This window comes from Linepithema humile, chromosome 4, assembly GCF_040581485.1.
Source record: "Linepithema humile isolate Giens D197 chromosome 4, Lhum_UNIL_v1.0, whole genome shotgun sequence".
NCBI classification, from domain to species: domain Eukaryota; kingdom Metazoa; phylum Arthropoda; class Insecta; order Hymenoptera; family Formicidae; genus Linepithema; species Linepithema humile.
In genome coordinates this window covers 1,262,967-1,282,221 of record NC_090131.1, presented here as the reverse complement: position 1 = coordinate 1,282,221, position 19,255 = coordinate 1,262,967, and the positions used below count along the sequence as shown (strand labels likewise).

General features: G+C 39.4%; 1 protein-coding gene across 3 annotated transcripts in view; it reads left to right on the top strand.

Annotated features, from left to right (window-relative positions):
• Window positions 1-19,255, top strand: part of fus (fusilli) — a 31,628-nt gene that overhangs the window by 9,191 nt on the left and 3,182 nt on the right. For 2 of the 3 annotated variants that reach the window (XM_012379553.2, XM_012379552.2), the window contains exons 2-11: window positions 4,675-4,863; window positions 5,089-5,329; window positions 8,797-8,886; window positions 11,225-11,279; window positions 11,361-11,471; window positions 11,931-12,201; window positions 12,317-12,532; window positions 12,600-12,827; window positions 12,921-13,122; window positions 18,967-19,169. In XM_012379553.2, the coding sequence (XP_012234976.2) occupies window positions 4,675-4,863; window positions 5,089-5,329; window positions 8,797-8,886; window positions 11,225-11,279; window positions 11,361-11,471; window positions 11,931-12,201; window positions 12,317-12,532; window positions 12,600-12,827; window positions 12,921-13,122; window positions 18,967-19,169 (1,806 nt within the window). Of the gene's footprint in view, window positions 1-4,674; window positions 4,864-5,088; window positions 5,330-8,796; window positions 8,887-11,224; window positions 11,280-11,360; window positions 11,472-11,930; window positions 12,202-12,316; window positions 12,533-12,599; window positions 12,828-12,920; window positions 16,959-18,966; window positions 19,170-19,255 lie in introns of those variants that run through there. The other variant, XM_067354016.1, reaches the window with a different exon arrangement.

Here is a 19,255-nt window from a genome sequence, read left to right as displayed (position 1 = left end):
TATCTCGTTTCACAATTTCGCAGTAGTATATACTAAATTTATCAGATACTGCAAAACTAACGAATAAAGCTTCCACAATCTCAAGTGTTTCTTAGATAACAGATCAATTTTACACATTCATCATATTGTATCTTTGAAAGAAGTTAATAAAGAAATTGAAGGAATTGAAAAAGATTTATCTGGACAGCAGATTTTTGAAAGATTCACGATAAATGATTAATAAATCAGAATTGTATATGTTAAATAAAAAGTTACACAGCTCTTTCTCAAGTTAGATTCTTCACGAATTGAATTAATTACAAAAGAGAATTGCAAGTCCGCAGATATGTTATTATTTATAAAATACATTTCACGATCGGGAATCATTCAAGCCATTCTTTTTAGGTGACAGTAAATGGTTTACTCTGGTACCAATTTCATAACTCTTGCGGTGAACCTGGCGTTCCGTAGTTGATGCTTGACTAGGTATATTGCGTTGGCGATCCCGTCGCAGATTTGCCGGAGCATTCTCTCGTGAGAAGCGAGAGGACGTTGACTTATGCTGGCAGTAACAAGGCTGCGGCTATCCCGAAGCACACGCCGTCGTTCAGGGACGCAAAGCGAGAAGTACGTCCATTTATAAATTGAAATCGCTGATTTGAAAGCGCCGTGAATTATGCGAAGCACAATGTATGCCCTCTGAGAGCCCCCGAGTCTTCGCTCAAGCAAAAATAAGCACCCAGCTCACGATTTCTAATATTTAAATGACTCCCAAAGGCTATGTTTGTCGAATGCACGTTTTCCTCCGTTAAACGAGGCATTAGAAATCGCGAGTCAAGCGTGTAGACGAGCATATTTGTGCCATTTCTCATGAAACAAGCGTCGCTTAATTATACATGTGTGGATTTTTACATATGCACACGTGGATAAGAATAACGACTTATTTTTTTCAACGAACGGTTAGGATTATGCGATACTTAAATGTTCGTCCATTGATAGTGTGCGGTTCATGAATTGCTTCCACACGAATTTGCATCGAATTCTCATCTCGCCCGTAACTTTCTGTAACCAACATTCCGCTCGTGAATACGAGCTCCGAGCTCGCTTCGCGACCGCCCCATTCCGGTCCACCATCTTAACTCTTTTCTCTCTTCCCTCCTTCGCTGGCGATGATCTCTCCCACCCGATCTGGGCCTGCCACTATGGTTGCTGGCTGCGAATCAGGATTGCGCCGACTGCCAGCACTAAGACACGCAATCAAATATTAAGAATCCGATACGAGAATGATGGAAATCCCTTCCACAAATCTTATCTAATCTACAAAAAATTTAGCAGTTGTTAAACTTTGAAAGTGATTGTTGTTAATTTTTATCAATTATTTTGATTAATTAATTTGCGATTAATTTGCACAATGATAACCGCTTGCGTCTTATCATTTTCTGCAGGATACAACACCGAGCTCCTGTATGACTCCTGCGTCGACATAACGTTACATAACGTGTTACGTTTACTCACGTCACATTTGCAATCTCATTTATCTTTTTGTTCCTTGCTGGTTCTCTTGACTCTTGGAGAAGTACGTACTTGCCACTTCTTGAAGCAGAACCTTTGACCTGCTATTCCCCCACTGTAATCCTGTCGACGTGTGCGCTTGACCGGCGCATTTACAATTTATGAGAACGTCGCATGTACATAAGTTTGTTTCGGCCTTGTATGTACACGGCGCTTTATACAGTTGCAACATCCTGTCAAAAAGAAAAAGAATATGTTGCCTGCACTCTTGCCACCACCGATTTCTTCTCATCTTTTTTTCTTCTCTATTTTATTTTTTCCGCATCGTAGTTTACACACTGTTTCGTGTATGATTGCGAGAATAAAAGTTTTACAGAATATTATTTCGTCCGTTGAACCTTCAACCTTCGGTAGCTTCGCTTTTTTACATAGTAGTTTGCAGATATTTCATGTCGAATGAGCTGAATATTTCGTAATATTTGCATATTTTAGATTAGACATGATAATGAATATCAGCATTTCTTTTTAGGTCAATTTTGTTAAATTATGAATTGTAAATTTTGTAACAAGATATGAATTCATAAAATTTAGAAATCTATTTCACAGAAAATAGGAATGTCTATTGTTAATAAAAATGTAGGATATTGGCAAATTTAAAGAAACTCTTATTCAATCCTTTTCAACTTTTGTTGCAAGCAAATCAATTGGTTTTGCGTGCTTTCAAGATTCGCTTTGAAATGTTTGTTTGACTGATTGCCACATGAGAATTTTGAAGACCTTTTTTTCCCCGTATAATGCAGTTTGAAGTAAACACACGTTTTCGCGAACAGCGGGCTTTTTTCGGGTATTATTCCTATTGCGCGCATAAAAGGTTTTCTTGCGCGACGAAGGCCAGTCGAAAGAACGACTTATATTATTTACGTAATGGTCGGGGAGATCCCTCTCTCTCATGGATTACGCCACAGCTTTTCATCGACACGCGGCATGATTCGAAGACGCTGATCCGAGCTCGCGGCATGATGAATCGCCTCCGGCAGAACCACCTTGATCCGTTAACCCCGTGCGTCAAAGAACCTGCCTATTAAGTTTCTTGCGCGGATGCGAAGTTGACGTCGCGAGCATAGCGCGAATCAAGCTATAAATATTCTATTACTTGTATCTTTTACAAATTCAAACGGATGCCTGATTTCATGTGTTTAATTTCTCGAAATTATTACACATTCAAGGTATTTGTTAATTAGACTTTAAAGCGGGTTGTAGATATTCAAATGATTACATTATCCAAATGACTCGAATAAATGTGAACGATAAATATTCAAAGAAATGTCACTATCGCATTTTACTATGACTTGACATTTTCTTATTTTATATTTCTGCATTTTTTAAATATTGTAAGGGAAAAAATTTGATAAAATAAGTTTTTATTTAAAAAATCTATCGTTTTTGTTAAGTAATAGGAAGTTAGATCGATTAACTACCAATTCAAAACATCATAATCCTTAAGGATTCTTTTTTTAAGGACAGTTGACGTACATGAAACGTTAAAACCGGATTGCGATGACATTCGAACTTTATAATATCTGAATATGTTTGGGATTTTTTTCTAGAGGCCGCACACGGCCGATCATTTTCATAAAGTATCCAAAGACGTGTATAAAGTATACAAAATATAAATAAGTGTTTAAAAATATTTTATACGTGCGAAAACTTGCAATAAATCTTTTTATCGATTATTGCGTGAACAATAGTCACGCTTCGCTCATTGCAATCTCTTGAAACATTAGTATTGTTATTAATTGATTGTAATAATGGCGCGATTGCGTATATCACTTACTGAATACAGCGCTTGCTGAAGTCGCAACACGCGATATACTTACTATCGTTCGTGTATGTATTCATGCTGATGTTGTACTTATGTGTATGTGTACCTGCATAAAAGATATGCGGGCTTAGCAAGGTCGAGGGGCTTTCGTACTTTGTTCGTCACTTTTACATTAAGCTTCGTTTTAAACGGTGACATAATTAAAACGCGCCTTGTTCAAACTTTTCGTCAGTTTGGTTTATCATAATTTATACGCGTGGAGAATTGCTTCTTTCAAAACTTGGAGAGTCTTCTTTCTTTCCAAGTCAAGTAAAACTATAAAAGTAACACGTGGCTTAATCTTTCCAAGTTTTGAAAATAATGAACTGAGCTATATCGATTTGTTTTTCATTTTTGCCTATTATTATGTTTAGCTGCAATAATATAAGATGCAAAATTCTTATAGCATTTTAAGGAATTATTGTTCTAAAGCAATTTGCGATTTTCTTTGTCTTTTTCTGAGTTTAATTTCAATCATAGTGGAAAAAAATCTGAAATATATCTTGATCTTATAAGCAACCGTATCATACGTTTTATATCATCACGCGAAGCATCGATGCATTTTTAAACGCCCCTTTTGATATGCAATCCTACAACTGACGGAAATGCGCCGCTCTTGCTGCAGGCGCATTTTCGCGTTAATGCTGCTAATCGCGAGGCATTATCGATGCACAAGGAAACGCATTGCTCAAGTTCAAGATGCAAGACTTGTGACCTTGACCGCACTTGACGTAGACTCGACTACTTGATTCTGTTTTAATTTAAAAAAATACAGATCTGTAACGTTAATTATAAATATAAGAAACAAGTATTGCAATATGAGAAGTAACAAATAATGAACACACTGCAAAAAGAACGGGTTTTAAATATACGATTAAAATAAGAATATGAAACAGAATGCGTTTTAGATATTTCAATTAAAAATTTTTCACTTTTATTAAAAGACTCACAAATGTTACTGCTGCCAAGATAGATCGAAATAATTTATAATATACGATATTTATGTGTAAAATTGTAGTACATCTGTTTATATTTTTTAACAAACAAAATCTTTCAGATTCTTTTATTTGTAGAGAAAAATATTTCAATGTTTTGCGAACAAGCATTTTGGAATGTTTATTAAAATTACGCATAGCTGACTTTGATAAAGGGAAGTAAAAATATTTCTTCCATTAGATTTGCATATGCAGTTTCGTTTGACATTAGAATAAAATTAAGTTGCATTTTTTGCGCGAGGAAAATAATTGATATGTCCTACAGCATATAGCAACAGCTCGCCAAGTTTTTGCGGGATCCTCCTCACGATGTACTTGTTCTTACAGGTGCTAGGCAGGCAACAGTATATCGTGCGACCGATGGTAATGGAGGAGAGTTGCACTCCTGGCAACGACAACCCGGCGATTGCCGGAAGTAGCGGGATCGTTAACGAGGCAGCGCTAGCGCACGCTCCAGCCTTGACCGAACGAACCCTTCGTGAATATGGAATTCCTCTCCAGCAAGCTATCGAAAAGGTGCTTATCACATTTGCGAGAAAAATCAGGATTTTTAACTCGAAATGTTTATTATATTGCGTTTAGAAGAAACTTATTACAAAATTTATAAACTGTTATTTGTGAAGAGTGTATTTTTCACTGATAACATGGTTTTTTTTTTTTTATTTATTTGTCGACAATGCTCGCGTGTAATAACGAAAACTTGAAGAAACCGCACTACTATCGCACTATTTTTGTTTCAAGTTTGAGAACTGGTGGACTTCTATGTCCGATATGGCTACGATTGTAGCGTCCGGTGTTAAGCCACGATTTGTCGTCGACGGCCAGGCACCGATGAGACAGTGTCTACACCCAGAGGCCTGTAACAAGGATATCGAACTACCAGAACACTACAACTACTTCTACGATTTGCGAAAGGATTTCGTGGAATGCTATTCGTCTCACGGAGAACTGTCGACCCTCGGAGTGCAAGAGATGCTGCAATGTATCCTTTTACGCAAAAATTGCTGTCAACTGCCGAGGTGACTCTGTTATTTTTATTTTATTTCTTTCTACGTATATTTCTCTTTTGTCCCGCTTTTGGTTTGCAAAAAGGATATATGACATCAGTGCCACTGCATGTGACTGGCTAAATAATAGCAGTGTTATTATTTCATTATTATTTTTAATACAGTTTTTTTTATCTCTGGCATTGTGGTCTAGAATATCAGGTGTAGGAATAGAGCAGCTTATTGGCAATTTTGATTGTCATGATTTCTTTAGCTTGAAAGCTGCAGTTTTAGAATTTCATTTCTTTCGGTAAACAACGATTCTCGAAAGAGTCTTCATTTTTAATCGTTTACGATTTAATTAATTCCTTGAAATTTTTGTTAGGAAAAAGTCGATTACAGAACGATTAATTAGCGACAGGCGATTTGAAATGTGCTATGAATCATAATCAAACGATCTCGGTAATTGATATTGTTGTACGCTAATAGTGACACGTCTTCGCCGATGATATGTATCGGTAGCAACATTCACCGCAGAGTGGTATTACAGTCTTTTGTGGTCGATCTTAACTGGCGTAACACCGACATGGGCACGTCTAGCGAGGAAACTTGTCCGTTGTGCTGTACCATATGTGAATTTCTACGTTAGGAGCTCGCGTGGCCGTCAGACGGCACTCGATGCGATCCCCGACAACGGCGCCGGTCGTTCCGATCGGAGTCAGTAGTTCCTGCGGTCGTACGGAGCACGAATACAAGTGCCGCGTCGCTGCCACGCTCCATCCGTAGACTACAAGTTATCGGCTGTCCTCGTCGAAATCTCACTACGGAGAAATCGGATCGTCTGAAGCGAAGATCGGATTAAAGAGATAAAAAAAAAGGACACAAAGTATCAGTCTGTGGTAGTCGCAGCGTCTTTCTTCATACACGTAGTCGCAGAATCTCCGTGGGCTTGTCAACGTGCGCATTTTAACGGTGCTTATTTAAGTTGCAGGTACGTTTTGTTCTGTGTTTGCCTCTGCTTTAGATTAAAAGACCGTCGAAACATCTGGACGTTAATTACACTCTGGGAGTTATTTGAAAAGTAAGATTCTCTTATCTGCCGACATTCTTTCAGCTTAATACGGTAGAAAAAAAATTTAATAACTTTATAGTTAAATTCATCGGTGTCTCTCTTAATTTTTATTTATTATAAAAGTGGCACCTGATATCGCGCCATCACCTTTTTTACATATGATTTATCGAATACCCTGTAGATAATATTTATTTCAAGGCTTTTGCATCCTAACAGCTGAATAATGAGACGATTCGCTTGCTCGACCCATCTCGCTCTTGTTTTATAACAACGTCGGAGCGTTCTACTTGATATGCCGAGTATATTTTGATTTGTAATGGAGATTTGAATTTGATTCGAAACGTGAAGTTGAGATTTCCTGGCGCAGAGCCATGAATAATGTCATTTCGGACGCGAGAAGAAACTATCTCGCGCTATAAATCCGTCTTCGGATTCACCGCTGCTTACGCGGTATCGGTCTACCTTTTATCTAACGTTGTATCATGTTGTATTTATCTGCGCCAATAAAACGAGACCACCTGCGTCGGCTGAGACATATGTGCACGAATGTGCATACATGCATATCGATCGACGACTCATCGCTCACCTGTTCAATAAGTATCGTTGAGATTGACCTGTCCACGACTTTGGTTTTCTATATATTTCTCGGGAACACACGTTTGTGAATGTGTGATGTCTGCAAACGGAAAGTTAACAATTTATTTTAAGGCAAAAATTTTTTACGCAGGAATCTGTAAATCTTTTCACTATTCATATTTTATTAATGTTCCGATAATGTTCTATCAATGTTCTATTAATGTTTCTATTTACAAGCTGGCTGTTCTATCAAAAATGCTAACGGAAACTTCTGATATTGATGGATTAGTATACCCACATCAATTTTGTTATCTCTATTTATCTAGTTATTGAAGCCGCTCCAACGAAACGTCGTTGGTGTTCCTCCATCACTCCTATCTCTGTAAGAATTTCGAAAGTATTATTTCACGTGTCACTTTCCGAGCGACACTGATAAGGACGAATGTATTATTAAATTTACGCATGATATATTTATTAATTTGTCAACAACTTTTGTGTGTACCGCGATAATGTTTGCAATTTCATAAAAAGAGAGAACGGAATCAGCAGCATTATTCGATTTTTAGAACCATATTTTTTTTTAATATTGAGGTAGAAACGTGGTCTAATTTTAGTTATTTTAGTATTATTTCTAGACAAAAGTGCGCAGTAGAACATTCAATGTTTCCGATTTCACTTTAAAAAACGTCGACAGGAATTTACATATGTCAGAGATTCTTTCAAACTTTCTTAAAATTGGAATGTGAGATATTGTTTCCATAATTCTTCTCGTATAATAGAGCACATTTTCGTAAAAGAGAATCGTAGAGAAAGAGTAAAAGGAATTTCATAATTTGTACAATCAATAACGACCAGATGACTTGAAGAAAGTCTCTGCTAGGCGATGCCGTCTTATCTGGACACAGTTTAAAGGTCAGCCCTGCGCTGAAGATATGGCCAACAGGCCAGTGATGAGCAAGAGTCTCGTGTATATATGTGTGTACAAAACTAAAAATAATAATGATAGTAATAATAATAATATATACACATATTCTTATTTTATGCGCGCAGTTTTCGTAGATTTCTTCGATTTCTAGTTTTTGGCTAAGCAGTCGACGCTAATCTGCGTGATTCCACCATACATAACGCTTGTACTTATTACTTGGTCATTATTGAAGCACTCCCTCATTTATAGCTCGTAAACTATAGGGTACTCGACGCTCCGCGTTCTCGTAAGCTGTATTGTTGTAAGATTGTTTGCTCAACTGCATAGCACAAGCCGCTGTTTTTTCCACTCGTCTGGGTAAGGTTTCTAATTGGAATTTTATTTGTCAGGAAGTTTGTTCCGCCAGAATAAAATTGTTTTCTATATGCTATTACTATTTAATCTTTCATTATCGTCATATAAGGTCTCTAGGGTCATGTGAGGAGTGGCATTGATGTCATTTGTGTGTAATCGAAAAAATTTATATTCTATTTTTTTAAATCTTATATGTTTTACAGTATTTTCTTCTTTTTTTTTTATTACACAAGCCTTTTATATCTGGTTTTCTTGGGAAGCTTCGATTAGTCATTACTTCCTTTTACTGTGCTTTTCACAACGTATTTGGAATATTACTAATGCAGATAAGAAAAGAACGCGTAAAATTCCGTGAAAGCCTCGCACGATTCCCGTCACTGGTAAATTTGACTCAGCACTTGGCGCAAAGGTCGCAAGAAGCAGTTTGTGGAGAGGTCTAACTTCGTCTTTATTGCAAGCTTCTTGAAAGCGCGGACGAATATAATTGTGCACCAGCAATATCAATTGATTTTATCTCCTTGACCGTTGAAAATCAGATTTCGGATTGCCGCCAGATATCGACAATGATTTTCACGTCAAAGAGATACAGGACATGGTCAACGTGATACAAAGGATGATCAAGGATGGTAAGCCAATAAATATCAGTTCTATAGCTGCAGTGAGAAATGTAGAAGAAATGCACTATCATTTCTCTAGATATTTTAGGAGGAAAAGGAAACCAGAAATTTGATTGATCCATCTTACCTAATCGTGAAAAATTATCAATTTTTTTCAGAATTAGGAAGTGAATGGAAAAGGCGTTTATGTTTTGATCTCGAGATATCTTGAGTGGCATGTTTGTTTCTTTTTTCTACCTTTAACTTCACGTTCGTGCGATAAGAACTTTGCACAAGCTACGTGCGCGCATATATTATATATGCACGGTCGTTGCGCACGCATTTCTCCAAATAATTTGCAGTATGTTTATGACCGACTCGGCCTTGGTAGTTGCGATTGCGCCGGTGATTAAGTCGCTCTTGAAGAATTACTTTCCTCAATTGCTCATTAAAGAAGCTTCGTGTATCAGTTGGAAAGCATTGTATGCTTCATTTCTCTTTAAGGAACAAATCTTGTGTTTGGTATATCAATTATTGAGACAATTTATTCTTATTCTCGACGATTTCCAGATTGACAATTAAACTGTTTTTGATTAGTGACATTCGATTGTTGCACCATTGTTACATTTTTTCTCCTAGTTGCATTCAAGCAAACACGGGTCAAGCTATGCAGCATTCTAAGCAGTGCCACGAGCGTATTACGACTCTCTTATCACAGTGACGCTCAATCTGCGAAGTTAATAACTAATGCACACGCGTACCGCATGCTATCGCGATAATATATATGCGAGAAAAAACGCGTTGCACTTTTGACACCGCGTATCTTTTAATCTATCATATTAATGGAACTTTGTGCGTTCAATAGTAATGATAACTATATTGATTAATACTGAAGTTATAGCATTCAAAAAATTAAATTTGTAATTTTTATTTTGATTGTCGCGATTTTATCATATGATAATAATAATCAGGAAATAATCAGGAAATAATCTGGAAAATAATCAGTAAAATTTAATTTATCAGTAAAACAGGTAGCTTCTGATGACAATTGCAAACAGAATATTCAAGATATTCAAAGACAGACATATAATATTCAAAGATAATATTCAAAGATAGACATATTTAGATATATATTTAGATATAAATATTATATTTACAATATCACAAAATACATCTGGCGAGCAATATTTCTATTATTTTTCTTTCTTTTCAAACAAGCAGTTATTTTCTGTTCTTATTATTTAATCTCTCGAACTTGACACTTTATTTTTTACTAGCTTTGCTTTTTAAACTGAAAAAGTAACGCAAACATATTCAGCAAATGAACGAACGGTGATCGATTCTGTGCACACGTTCTTTAAAAAGAATTTCTACTTGTCGACAGCGCACGTTTTGCCGAGTCCGCGAATCGAAAAGTCATTTCGTGCAGGTATGAGAAATCAGAGACAAACTGGCAGATATAGGATTACAGAGGAAACGCATAAGCGCAAGTTTAGAAGATATTTACACATTGTCGTCGGAACCGGAAACTGATGTTTGCAGAACATTCCGAATTTCTTTTTTTTGTAAAACTTTTTAATTTTCTGCGCGTTTATTTAATAAAACGGTGATCTGCGCAATTCTCAATTCAAACAAATTATCGTATAAAAGAATTTTTATATCAATTACTAGATTTTTATATAATAGTAATTTTAACGTGTGCATTTTCTTACATTTTTTTAATTTCAGATGAAACGACTGCAAATTTTATGTCAAATGGGGAATAAAGAAAAAAAAGAGGAAAAGTGTAGGCAGTACAGTTAATAGAAAGAGCATAGACCCTCGAGGAAATAAGCAGATGGTTTATGGTGGTGTGCAGCGCAATATGCACGCCTGTGTGTTTGCACATGTTGTTTCGTAAACAGACCACGCTTCTCTAACGTGTCATAGCTTGTTTTCAATCGACGATTTGATGAAAGTGCATCGACGATAGAAAGATTGCTCGAAAATTTATCTCTTTGCAAATAAGTCCGAGTGTAAATTGATTATCGATAAATCAGTAAGATATATATCTAGCGTTTTATCGATTGTCGAGGTTAAATATCACGTGGTCTGTTTTTCAACTGTACTTTCTATACTTTTCACAATTTTTCTTTTTGCTCCAAGTTCTGAGTGCATTTTTTTTTTTCATTTATTTATGTGATTTTATTTTATTATTCTTACAGTAGAAAGTATAGCATATATAAAAGACAACTTTACAAATATATGTATTGCATTTCTCTTGTTTGAGTATATTAATTAATCTTTAATGTTGAATTAATTAATGCATTCAACTCATTATAATGTAATTAATTAATATGTAATTAAATATGTGTTTGTATACTTTCAGGTCACATTTTTAAAAATCCAGAAGTGGTTAACATTATTTTAGAACCTGGCATATGGTAAGTTTGAAGATTTTATATGTATATATTTGTTTCTGAGTTATTTGATCAAATGGTAATACAAATAATTATTGTCTTCAGCTCTAAGGACGAAGAGGTAGACAATGATTGTGTAGTAAGAGCTCGTGGTCTTCCTTGGCAATCCTCTGACCAGGACATCGCAAAGTTTTTTCGTGGATTAAATGTTGCCAAGTAAGTAATCCTCGTGAGATTTACAAAAGCAAAAACCGAATACAACTAACGGAATTTCGAAGAAATATATTAATTGTCCTCTAACTATCTTTTGGTATTTATGCACAAGCCACATGGATCTGTGTAAAGCAGGTAAATGAGATAGACGTATCCCTGTAATGCACTTAGATGCACAAAACTCGGTCTGTCGTTTGAGTTTCTCCTTACATGATATAACAAATGCGATTTCAGGAAACTTTCCTACTCGCTTATAGCTACTGTACATAATGATAAGCATTATCTGGAGTCGTGGATCTTATATGTTGCATCTAACTGTGATTCTGAAAGTTAGAACTTTCGCAGAGTGTTTCCTAATAATTCGTTATCTTTCCGAAATTCTCTAACGACCGTTTTGTAATTACAAATAGGAGCTGATCGCTGCGCAACAATACGCTAACAATGGTGTAATAACTTTTTTAGGGGTGGTGTAGCTCTTTGTTTAAGTCCTATGGGAAGGCGTAACGGCGAGGCGTTGGTACGGTTTATTAATAAAGAACATAGAGACATGGCGCTGAAGCGACATAAGCATCACATGGGTACACGATACATAGAGGTTTACAAAGCCTCCGGCGAGGATTTTGTTGGCGTTGCTGGTGGTACGAGCGGGGAGGCGCACGCTTTTCTGTCACGCGGGGCTCAAGTCATCGTTAGAATGAGGGGCTTGCCGTATGATTGTGTTGCTAAACAAGTGGTACATAGCCATTTTAATCATTTCAAGTTCTATATGCAAGTTACTATAATGCTTCTCAATTATATATTCCTCATTATTTTTGTTATCGTATACACTGTTGCTAATTTCTCCATAGCTCGAATTTTTTCAAAATGGACAAAAACCATGCCAAGTGTTGGATGGCGAGGATGGAGTGTTGTTCGTAAAGAAGCCCGATGGCAGAGCGACAGGTGATGCTTTCGTATTATTCGCGAAGGAGGAAGATGCCGTGAAGGCTTTGAGCAAGCACAGGGACTGCATCGGCAGCCGATACATAGAACTTTTTCGAAGTACCACCGCGGAAGTGCAACAGGTACGCATGAATATCTTGACGATAAGAAGCGTTGGGTTTTTATTCACATTCTGATTTTTTATTACAGGTCTTGAATAGAGCGACCGATCCGAAACAAGTAATATTACCGCCGCCACCAATCGCGCAACTTCCACCCTTGCTTCCTCAGCACATTATCACGTCTGGAACACGCAAGGATTGCGTTAGACTTCGTGGATTACCTTATGAAGCGCTGGTGGAACATATTTTAGAATTTATGGGCGAACATTCGAAAAATATCGTTTACCAGGGTGTTCATATGGTTTACAATGCTCAAGTATGCATCACAGAATTTATGCAACACTCATTCTCCGATCAGATTTGCAAAACGAAAGATCGCTTATATATGCCGTGTTTCCTTTCACGCCAGGGCCAACCTTCCGGTGAAGCGTTCATCCAGATGGATAGCGAGGCATCGGCTTACGCTTGCGCGTCGCAACGGCACCACCGATACATGATCTACGGCAAGAAGCAGCGGTACATCGAAGTGTTCCAGTGCAGCGGCGACGACATGAATCTGGTATTGACAGGTGCGGTAACACCGCCGTCGACGAAGGCGCTGCTATCACCCGGTACGTTGACCACACAGACCCCCGCGACCTTCACACATCCGCCTGCGCCGACGCCGGTGCCCGTGCCGGTGCCGACCGCGCAACCGCCGCCGCCGCCGCCGCCACCTCTGTGGGATATTCACGCTCTGGTGCAGGCACAGGCCCAAGCGCAGGCTGCCCAGGCGCAGGCACAGGTGGCCGCTCAAGCACAGGCCGCCCAAGCGCAGGCTATCAGGAATCAGGACTTTTGGTTAATGGCCCTGGCGTCGAATCCGCCTCCCACCTCAACCACCCACACCCCGGCAGTCTCTGCCACGAACAAATCCCTCGCTCTGCCGAATCCGATGGCCCAGGCTCAGATCCCGGCCGCTTACGCGGTAGGATCTCTCGCGGCTGCCGCGGCTCTTCACGCGCCACCCGCGTCTCAGGCGGCGGCAGCGGCGCCGTTCTTGTTCTTCAACGTTCCTCATCATCATCGTATTCCTATCCTGCGGGCACCGACGCCGCACGGGCTGTTAACGCCTATTATGCACACTGCTCCGGCCTTAAATCCAGCCGCGTTAATGGGCCTGAAACGCTCGTGGGACGCTGCTTTCCCCGGCGACGCAGCGGCGAATAGCGTCGCCGCGAAACGCGCCACTTGGCCCGCGCCAACCGCGGCGTTTCACGCGCCAGCCCCGACCGCGACGCCGGGCTTGCATTACCCTGCTCAGTTTTATCCGCAGATCTGATGCGTCGTTTCGGTTTCCCTAGCCTTTTCTCTCATGCATCTTTTCCTCGGATGTCACTTGAGGGGAGCGAAGGTGATCTCCGCTGACGATTCTCCGCCGGAGAACAAACAAGAATTTGTTATTCGCGCGCGAAAGTATACATTCGCCGATGTTACGACAATATGACTTATCTTTTGATAAACTTATGTACATTCTTAGCAAGTATTCGTTGTAATCTACAACATTCCGTTTTATATTCCAAGCAGATTTTGGCAAAACGTCGTTTACAACGTTTGTCTAGCAGATAAAGAATACTTAACGTTTTTCGCGTACTTTGTACAAATTTGAATGTTACTTACACAACGGTACTTAAATTCGCGTAATGATTCACTAGTTCTTGATACATTCAGGCAGCGAAAGGCTAATTTCAGTAATCATGTTAATTTTGATAATAGTATATAATTTTATTTAGTGTACGTATACATTTCTGATGTTTCTTGAAGTGCCTAAGATCATAAGACAATAAAAAAGAGCAGTGCAACCAAGTGCCTTATAAAATGACGCGAACGCGGAATATTTTGCTCGGTTTCCTAAATTTTACGATCCACGTTCCCTTTTGTATACACAGCGTCATAAAGTTCTCGTGTTATACGCTATTTGGATCGTTTCTAGGTTTTATCGTGAAACCAAGAGAATGAATTTTTACAACACTGAAATCAGCGTGCTGAGAATGTTTCGCGTGTTTGAAAAGGAAGACCGACAAGTCGGTATTGTCAGAAACATCCAGTTATATTTATATATACATATATATACCTATAAGAATGATTTATATATTTTGCTAGAAATATTTTTATTAGTATTAAGTAATTGGACATTCCATCCAATGTTATATATTCTAAACTCTTAATTCGGATGTAGGTGTCGTAGATTCTTTGATATGGTATCTATTGCGCGCATGCATGTTACAATCTCTGTGTAAATATATGTAAAATTCCGCCGCTGATCGCTCGTGAATCCGTTGGAACTCACGGATGCTATTTTATTTTCCTCCTTCAAGGATTGTGACATGCAAGCTGCGGGATTATTCTAGAAATTTAATATACGTGGATCAATTCCTAAGACGGAGCAGAGGACTCATTTTGCTTTATTATTTGGGGGAAGAAACGCGCGCACACTGACACACGTAGCGTCCACTGCATTTAGTACAATATCGTCAATAATCTAACGTACACCGCGAAAGTAATCCACCACTAATTCCGTCGTGTATGGCGGATAATATCTTAGTATACCAAGTATGTGCATTAATTTTGGATTTGGTTTTGGAGAGTCCGATAACGGGAATAATGTCGAGAAAGTGGAATACATTAAAACGCCGTCTTTGTTGCGCTCTCGCGGCTTGTGACTTAACTTGGTGTCGGCGGTGTTTACTCTTCTCGAAACTGGCTTACGGCCTTTAATATATCTTTGTGATAGTGTAGTTTGGTGAAAATCATTTGAGACGAACGAATAGAGTGGTACACTGTGAGAATCGAGCATCGGCTTCACCGGAGGCGGCTTCTCGCCGTTCCACAGATCTTTATTCCCCTCGAGCCCGACACTTTGCACTGCCAATGTCAATAACGAGCTTCCGCTATTTCCACCGTTTGTAACAAAATGCGCCTCGAGAGAAGAGAAAAAGAATGAGTAAGATAGAAAACGACCCTCTCGTGAAGTCGATCTTGATTCTGCCGCGCAAAGTGCTGTTTTTTGACAATTTCATTTCTTTCTTCTTGCCACGTTTTTTATATTGTTATTTTAATGGGAATATAGCTATAGAACGCGAACACGAGGCGGTCGTTGTTACTGCTCCGCGGGTCCTAATGTCCACGGGTATGCGAAATTCTGATTCTGGTTTGCATGTCGTGTGGTTTTACGGAGGGAATTTCCTCCATTCGCCCTGCCATTTCGCGATCGTGCAATGGATTCAATCTTTTTTTTTTTTAATTTTTTTTTTAATTTTTTTTTTTTAATTTTTTCTTCATATACGATTACAGCCGACAACTGTTCTCCGGATCCAGAAAACGCCCCTCACGCTCTTTTCTCCCGAATCATAACAAGTATTTCCTTTTTTTTATTTTCTCAACGCGCGATTCTACAATCATCTCGCACGACCGCTTTCCGTACAGGATGCAGTAGCATTATCGCATAGTGTCGTACGTAGCAAGTATCTTGGTTTAATCTTATAGTTCTATTTTGTCATAGCAGTTGCAGTAAAAAGTACCTGTCATTACATATTGGACATTCCTGATCCGGTTCTTGGTATTAATAACGTAATTGTTCGAGAAGGTGTAACAACTTGACGATAATTTAAAGATCGTTCGAAGGAAAAAGAAACGAACGTCGCGCGCAATTACACGGTAAAACAATCGTTCCTTCACTCCCGAGACACTGGTGCGGAATGACTGACGGCTTTCGAAACGCGAATGAAAGGACGCGCCAGTCAGTGTTGGGCAAAAATCTTCACAAGTCAACAATTGTAAGTCAGTGAGGTCCGATTAGCGTCTCGGGATCGAGGGACGCTGGGGCGTGCATCTTTTTTAAAACATCGGGATTGTACTTTCCCGATATTCGGCTTTACATAGCATTAATCGATACCATAGAGATAGCGAGCGCGGGACGGTGCGAAACGGACACCGTGGTGCAAAAGTAGCCGCACGCGTAGATTTTCACATCGGACGATGAACAAGATCTCTCTCGCGCCGATTCGGATCACTTTCGCACCGTCCCCACTGCAGGGGTGCATCTCGGAGTGTTCAGTACAAGTGTATGTCGGGGGCGTGGCGATGTCCTAGCGTAGCGGCGATAACGCGAGCTTTAAAGCCGTCATCTCTATGTCTCTATCATCTCCATCGAGCGCGCGAGTCTTCTTTCTCGGAGCATCTTCTTATTTTTCTTAATTTTTTTTTCTCTCTTTTTTTAACGAGAAAAAACGTGTAGGACACACGCACGCGGTATACACGTGTTATCCATTTACGCACACTCACATACGCGACATCGGTATAATCTCTCTTTTTTTTTTTATCTCCTGTATACACTTTCTGTACATCGACGATTTTATATCGACGGTGAGAACGATCATGTTTAATAAATGTGCCGTGTGGACATATATATCTTTTGGCTTGCCGGGTTGGTGGACTCTTACCCTGATTATATATTACCTCGCGCGGCTGGTTGCACTCTTCGCGCTTTCGCGAGTGCGAAGCGAGCACTGTACTTTGAGCGACTCGGGAGTTAACGGGCTTCCCTTCGGAGCAGCCTCGGAGAAAAATTGCGGCGAAGATTGCAACCACCGTGCCTTGTTACGTTCTATACATTTTTTTTCATTGGGCTCACAGGTATCTTTGGTATCTACAAATCAAGTTGGAGATTTCTGTGTCGTAACTCTTAATTCTCTCTCTCTCTTTTTCTTTTTCTCTCGCTCGTTCTCTTTGTTTTTGTTTTTTTCGTTCTGTCTCTCTTCTTCTCGTGCAAGAATCGTCTCTCTCTCTCTCTCTCTCCTTCTCTGTCCGTCTTCTCTTTTGTGAATCTTCCCTCTCACCAGTTTGCAATCCGAAGATGACTGATCTCTAAGTGTCTCTCCTCTCCTATTTGTTCATGATCGCATTTCTCTGAGATGTTGAATTCTGCGACTTTATTCAAGTCAGACGCTATGAAAAGTTTATTCTTAATGTGGCCAACGCCTATGAGCCGTTGCTTTTCGCTATACGCCCTGTTTATCCCAGCAGCCTGTTCACTTAGAAATTAATGGTAGTCTAATGGATCTCACCTGTTTTCCCCACCGTGTCACATGTTCCTTTCCCCACATCCTTGCAAATACGATATAGCCCGATGCGATTTGAATCCACGTTGAATTTTGTGCGAAATCTACGGCGTTCACTATTCGTATCACACCTCTTCTCCAGGCGTTGTTTCGAGAATCACTTTTATTACTATAATTATTAAAACAGAAAGATATATGTGAGATGGCAAATTTTTAAATCGCTTTTAGTCTTTTGCAGAAATAAGAAATCAAGTGATACGCAAGTGACGAGCTGTACATTTTGCTACAAAAAGTCGCACGTAAAAAGGCTTTTTTGCTAAGGGAGAGAGAGATGGAAACGAGAGAGAGAGAGAGAGAGAGAGCGAAAGAAAGGAAGAAAGAGAAAGAGCGAAAGAGAGAAAGAAAGGGTAGAGGGAAAGAGAGAGCGAGAGAAAGAGAAAGAGAGAGTGAGAATCTGCGTGTATTTGGTGATTTGGCAGAGGGGCGAAATCGCAAGTTGGTGCTGCATACATATATATATATAAATACAAAAATACATATATATCGTGTTACAATGGTGCAGTGTCGATTGCTGTTATGGTAGCGGGACCTACAAATACTAACTTCTGTGCTTCCAGGTAGGCCAAGTCCAAGTCATTATTCCTTTGAGTGACTGTTCCTTGTACGTTCTGGGCAGAGAAGAGAGTTTCCACACAACAAGGAATACTATTGTATTATTTTTTTTAATCTCAATACTCTTTCATGTTGGTCTGCAATATTCTGTATTTCTTTTTTCTTTTTTTTTTCGTACTTTAAAGAGTTCAAGCTTGTGAAAAATGTTCAGGTGTGTTGCTCAGAGCGTACAAGATCAGTCTAATTGAAAGTGAAATCGTGCAGCGTGCGATTTTAGAAAAAAAACCTTAGTGGTGTTACACTGAAAGAATCACTAATTTGATATAGCGCGGGCACGCTCTCGAACTGAACGGTCGACTGTATATTGGCGCATTACTGGTACTAAACGAAGACGCTTTGTGTGCTTTTAGAAACCTCTGCGGATCTGCACGATGTCACTCATCGTAATTGTGGAGTGGTTATATAGTGGGCACTCTTCTTTACGTTTGTACATACATAACGGACAATTGTGGGTACTACGAGGTTTTTTTTTACTTTTTTTTTTCATTTTTTTTTTATTTTTCTTGTGAACAATATACTAAAGCTCGATGTTCACGAGATAACTGATCCGCTAGTCGCGATTAGAGATCAAGTGTCCGCGAATCGCGGTGGATACAAACAAGCCTACTTTTGCTCGCGTTAATGTAATCAAGCCGAATTCTCTCGCCCGAATGTTGAGTGTCATCCTTTTTCTCTCTTCTGTAGGGGGCACGATGTTGCCACCGCCGCCTGTGGCTTTATTTCCGCCTGCGGCCGCGATGCTGCCGCGCGGCCCGCCGCAATTCGCGACGCCGTATCCGCCGCCGATCTTCTACTGGCCTTACCCTTCGCCGCCGGTTAGCCCGACCAATTATTATACTCCTGCGAACGTCGGCGGTATCGCGCAGATCCCTCAACAAGCGGCCCTGGTGAGTGCAAACGCTCAAATAAGTAAGAATTAAATAATAAAACTTTACAAGCTTGAAGCGGAAAAGCTTTTCAACGTTAAACGTGG